The sequence below is a fragment of the Vicia villosa genome, unplaced genomic scaffold, assembly GCF_029867415.1.
Source record: "Vicia villosa cultivar HV-30 ecotype Madison, WI unplaced genomic scaffold, Vvil1.0 ctg.000637F_1_1, whole genome shotgun sequence".
Classification (NCBI taxonomy): Eukaryota; Viridiplantae; Streptophyta; class Magnoliopsida; order Fabales; family Fabaceae; genus Vicia; species Vicia villosa.
The window spans coordinates 509633-514530 of NW_026705286.1; the positions used below are offsets into that span (position 1 = coordinate 509633).

At 33.7% G+C, this 4898-nt stretch overlaps 1 protein-coding gene across 1 annotated transcript; it reads right to left on the minus strand.

Moving 5' to 3' along the window:
* Positions 1-1034: 1034 nt before the first annotated feature.
* On the minus strand, positions 1035-4698 carry LOC131630029 (uncharacterized). The gene is made up of 3 exons (XM_058900823.1): positions 4688-4698; positions 3263-4054; positions 1035-1059 (listed from the first exon to the last, which is right to left on the minus strand). The coding sequence occupies exons 1-3, from the start codon at positions 4696-4698 to the stop codon at positions 1035-1037; spliced, it is 828 nt and encodes a 275-aa protein (XP_058756806.1).
* Between the last annotated feature and the right edge of the window lie 200 nt (positions 4699-4898).

The following is a 4898-nucleotide window of genomic DNA, read 5'->3' on the forward strand; positions in this document are numbered from 1 at the left end:
ATGATTGCCGTGGTCGAGTTTGGAGCCAGAAAAGACAATTGAACCTTGACTAAAATCCTGGCAACATCAAAAGTGAGACCTTTAGAAGTCCTTTCGTCGATACAAACGAAATTTCCCAACGAATCAGCCAAAGCCACAAAGAACTCCGCAGTCCAAGCATGAACAGGTATACCGTAGACTCTCAACCAAACTTCCCTGTGTTCCTCAATCAGACCCTCCTCCCACTTCCTGACATCACTAAACCAATTCTTCCACCAATCCTGCCCCTCACCAATCAAGTCCTGAATAAAACCTTCCTCCGATTCTTCGAGAAGGCAAACGTTACCTCCCATCGGAGAAACTTTAACCGCGAACACCCCTTCCATCTCCATAGAAGTTTGGATATTGTAAGCTGTACCCGGCACTGCCACTTTCCCGACATAAGCTTTGGCCAATCTCTTTCTGAAACTATCCGGAGAGGAGAAGCAAAACTCCCTAACCACCGTGGCTTCCCCATTGATCGGTTTGATGTTAAACGAGTTGCCCTTGACTACATTGACAAAAGATTGGTCGAAAGGAACCGTACCCCCCACTCTTCTGTGAATCCCATCGTTGTGAAAATAACCTGGCTTCGCAAAAGTTCTGTGATCGACTCCCTGCTTCCTTTCAAACCGAGGCAGGTTTACATGGAGTTTCTTCTCCCCAATAACCACATTATCAAGTTTAACCGCTAGTAATCGGGCGTCTCCAACCTCCACGAACCTTGCGAATCCAAACCGTTTGCCAAACTTGTTCCTTCTAGGTGAAAAAGCCACCTCAACCACATTCCCTATACATCCGAATAACTCAAATAGGTCCTTCGCGCAAGAAGAATCAGGAAATTCAGATACGTAAAAGGATGTCACCTCCTTAGCTATATCCGGTCGATTCCTATTTCTTCCACCCAGCGGGAAGACATCCCATCTGACTGAACTCTTGACCGACTGTCGAAATCGCGACACTTGCTTCCACCCATCCTCTTGCTGGACAAATCTACGAAACATTCGAGATGAAGACTAGCAAATCTCGCCGCAGTCAAACCTGAAAAGAATGAACCCCAACAGAGAACCCAAACAGAATAGAATAGAACCAGAATGAATCCCCACACCAGAAAAGGAGAAAAGACAGCTCCTCCCCACAAACAGACCACCGAAACCGAGAGGCGAAGACAGAGAAACAGACTAGCTGAGTGTTACCACCAGGTGATACCAAAAGCCCTAAAACAGTATCGATTGAATCTTCTCACCAAGGTCCCTGAGCCCTAAAGCCAGGAATTTAAACCGAAGATGATATGAAACACGACACCACTCTAAAGGCCTTTAGAAACCACCGAAGAGCCAGCAAGAAAATCGCCTTAAATCTCACCGCGCGGCCGCCGGAAAGATTCGCCTCTGTTCATCGGAAATCGCCTTGAAGAAGAAAACTATGGTTGTTTCTTTTTGGGTTGTACTTAACTCATACACTAACTAAATATTTTGATTGAGTCATAATTAGTACTTTTTCAATTTTAAAATTATGAGTAAAATTCAACGCAATTTACGGCCAGCCAGCTTAATTCAGTTTATCATGGTTAACCAAATTGATTTTAGTTCATTTAAATACAATACTCCTACTTTTAGAATATCATTTTTATTTATGGACGTAATTTTAAAAACAACGTAATAAATATAAAAAGTATTTATGCTATGTTCAGTTGTTAGAATATAATGATGGAATGGAGCGGAATAAAATCAAATAAGATTATGTTTTATTGGTTGGATTGATTAAAAAATTTGTGAAAACGAACTCATACAATATAATGTATTTCATCCTGTTTCATCACTTTCCATTATTTTTGTAACTTTTAATTTGTATTGAATGACAAAATTGCTGGATTCTATTGTATAATACTGAGTTTGTTTGGTAAGACCGATTTATGAGTTTATTGGTTATAGTTTATAAACTCAAATGATAATTTAAACTCGTTTGGTAACGGTCATTTCACCACGAGTTTATAGTTTATTTTACTATTTTATAGCTTATTTTTCTAACGCTATTTTAAATAGCGTTTTAACTTATAACTTATATTTTTTTTAATCCTTATTATTTTAATAAAAACCTGCTTTTATTTTTATAATTTATTTTAATTTAATATAAAATAATTATATATTAAATATTTTTTATGTCATTTAACATTTATAAGTTAGTTGAACCGCTAGTTTTACAAACACTTCAATTAACTTATCAGAATCATAAATTATAAGTTACTCCCTCTGTTCCTTTTTAAGTGTCGTTTTAGCAAAAAGCTCTTCAACCAAGATAGTAGATTATTAGAGTTACTTTTTCTATTATACCCTTATTTATTTTTCTCTTTCCAAATAAATTCAACCACACACTCTCTTTTTCCAATAACTAATTGAAAAATTTGAGGTGGAGTTATTGAGAAAGTAAGGGTATAAATGACAAATTATAACATTAAATTATAAAACGACACTTAAATAGGAACAAAAAAATTCTTTTAAAACGACACTTAAAAAGGAACGGAGAGAGTATAAACTTTCAGTCATCAGCCATCAGACATAAACTATAAACTGTAAGCTAGCTTATAAGTCAACCTTTATTTTTAATAAACAGTTTCTAACAACATAATGATATCAATATTTTATTCTGCTTTGCTTTATTCTCTTTCGTTCCATTTTATTTTGCTCTTTTAGCTTTAAAATATTAAAACATAATGATTGTTTAATGATTGCATTCTACATCAATTAGAGGCTTCCCAACTCACATTTAATTATTTAAGGTTTTTATTCACAATGTAGGAGTTTTTTTAGGTTTATAAATTAATTAAATTTGATTTTAAATATATATATATATATATATATATATATATATATATATATATATATATATATATATTAGAAACTCTTTAAATTAATAATGTCAGGACTGGAGAAATTTATTAATTTAGAGAGCTTATCGATAAATTAATAATTATTAATTTAAAAAGTTTTTAAGTAATCATACTGTACATGTCAAACAAAAAGGCAAATTAGTCAATGCCTCTTAGAATTACGTTTTTTTTTTTTCATAAGCAACTCTTGTATTATGATTAGGAGTACTAGGGGTACACCAACCCGAATACAAGAAAAGAAGAGTGACTAAACAACAAAGGAACTAACAATGTGTACAAAGAAGAGGGTTTTTATACCACTCATAGAAATTACACTTAAGCTTTGAAGTTGATGATAACCACCACCAGGAATACCAAACAATCTTGTAGTATAGTTCATCTATATCCAACTTTGCATTGGTGAATATAATCTCATTTCTTACCTTCCAAATACACCAATAGAATGTTAACCAAATGGCAGCAGCAATGTTGTTCTTCATGGTACCCTGCAGTTGTTCAGTCCAAACCAACAAAAATTCACAACAATCTTCTACTGTAGGCAATTGAATTTCCAGGCACGAAAAGACTCTCCACTTCAATGATACTAACATAGGGCACTGCAGAAAAATATGCCCTGAGTCTTCAATCTGACCTTCACAAAAGACGCACCTCACTTCCTGCTGAAGAGATATAATATTCCTATTAAGAAGTTGTCGCCTAGTTGGGATCCTGTCTCTTAGTAGTCTCCATCCAAAGATCTGCACCTTTGAAGGCAATGCCGCTTTCCAATTACATCTAAGGCTCTCCATTAGACCAACCGAAGGCACCACAACAGAATTTTGATTCAACAAAATATAGCATGATTTCACACTGAAACAACTGGAGCTCTCATAAGGCCATACGTGACGGTCCTTGATACCTACCTTAGGGAAAATACCGCCCAAACAGTGAAGCAGTTCCCTGATCTCCAGCGATGCCTCCCTCCCCAACACCTTTTCACCTTTTATAAGCTTCCATTCCCATGTTGCATCCTTCCAAAAGCCAGCCTCAAGAACAGAGATATGTTTGAAAGAAATCTCATTGAATAGAGCTGGAAACTGAAGATACAAAGCCTCTGCCCCAAACCATTTACTTTTCCAAAACAGAATGGAGTGTCCATCGCCTAATCTGTTGTGTTCATATGCGTTGGAAATCAATAATGACTTTTGAAGTATAATAAATGTAAACAAGAGGAACAAATGTGTTCAATGTATTCTTAAAGGAAAACAAACAACTATTGAATCATATTTCAATATAGTGTAATATATTTTTTCCAGTTTCTATGAATTATTAATTTATGATTTTCTTGGGACCGAAAATTATAAAGGGATATGCCGAAAAATTATTATCTTATTATTTTATCGATTTCTTCAATTTTTTACATAGGCCCAAGTTGGGACTGGACAAATTTATTATTTTAGAGAGTTTATTAATTTACCGAGTATTAATATAAAGAGTTTCTAATATATATATATATATATATATATATATATATATATATATATATATATATATATATATATATATATATATATATATATATATATATATATATATATATATATATATATATATATATATATATGGGAGCGTATCCGATAAGAACTGATATCTTTTGTGAGAAACGAGAACTATAAATATTAATCGTTGGATTTAATTAACGATCCAGATTTTAAAATTTTAATTAAGGAGCACGTTAACATTTGCCTACCGGAACATTTTTTTATTTGCTATATTCAAATTGATTACACCTACCTCTACTTGTCATCCATCGTCTTCAAAATTAAAACACGTTAAGCCATCAATTATAAGCAATTGTTTGTTCTTCATATCTTCAATTACATCATGATAGCTATACCGCAAATAAAACCTACTACTATTGAAATCCCTATTCTCCATTAATTCAACTCTGATTTTCAATGGTTCATCGATTTTTGATGGTAACGTCTAGAAGAAATCACGATATATGGAT

Coding starts and splice junctions, on each gene's coding strand:
- LOC131630029 (XM_058900823.1), bottom strand. Junction 1,060..3,262: donor CTATACTACAAGATTGTTTG/GTATTCCTGGTG, acceptor CATTCTTTTCAG/GTTTGACTGCGGCGAGATTT.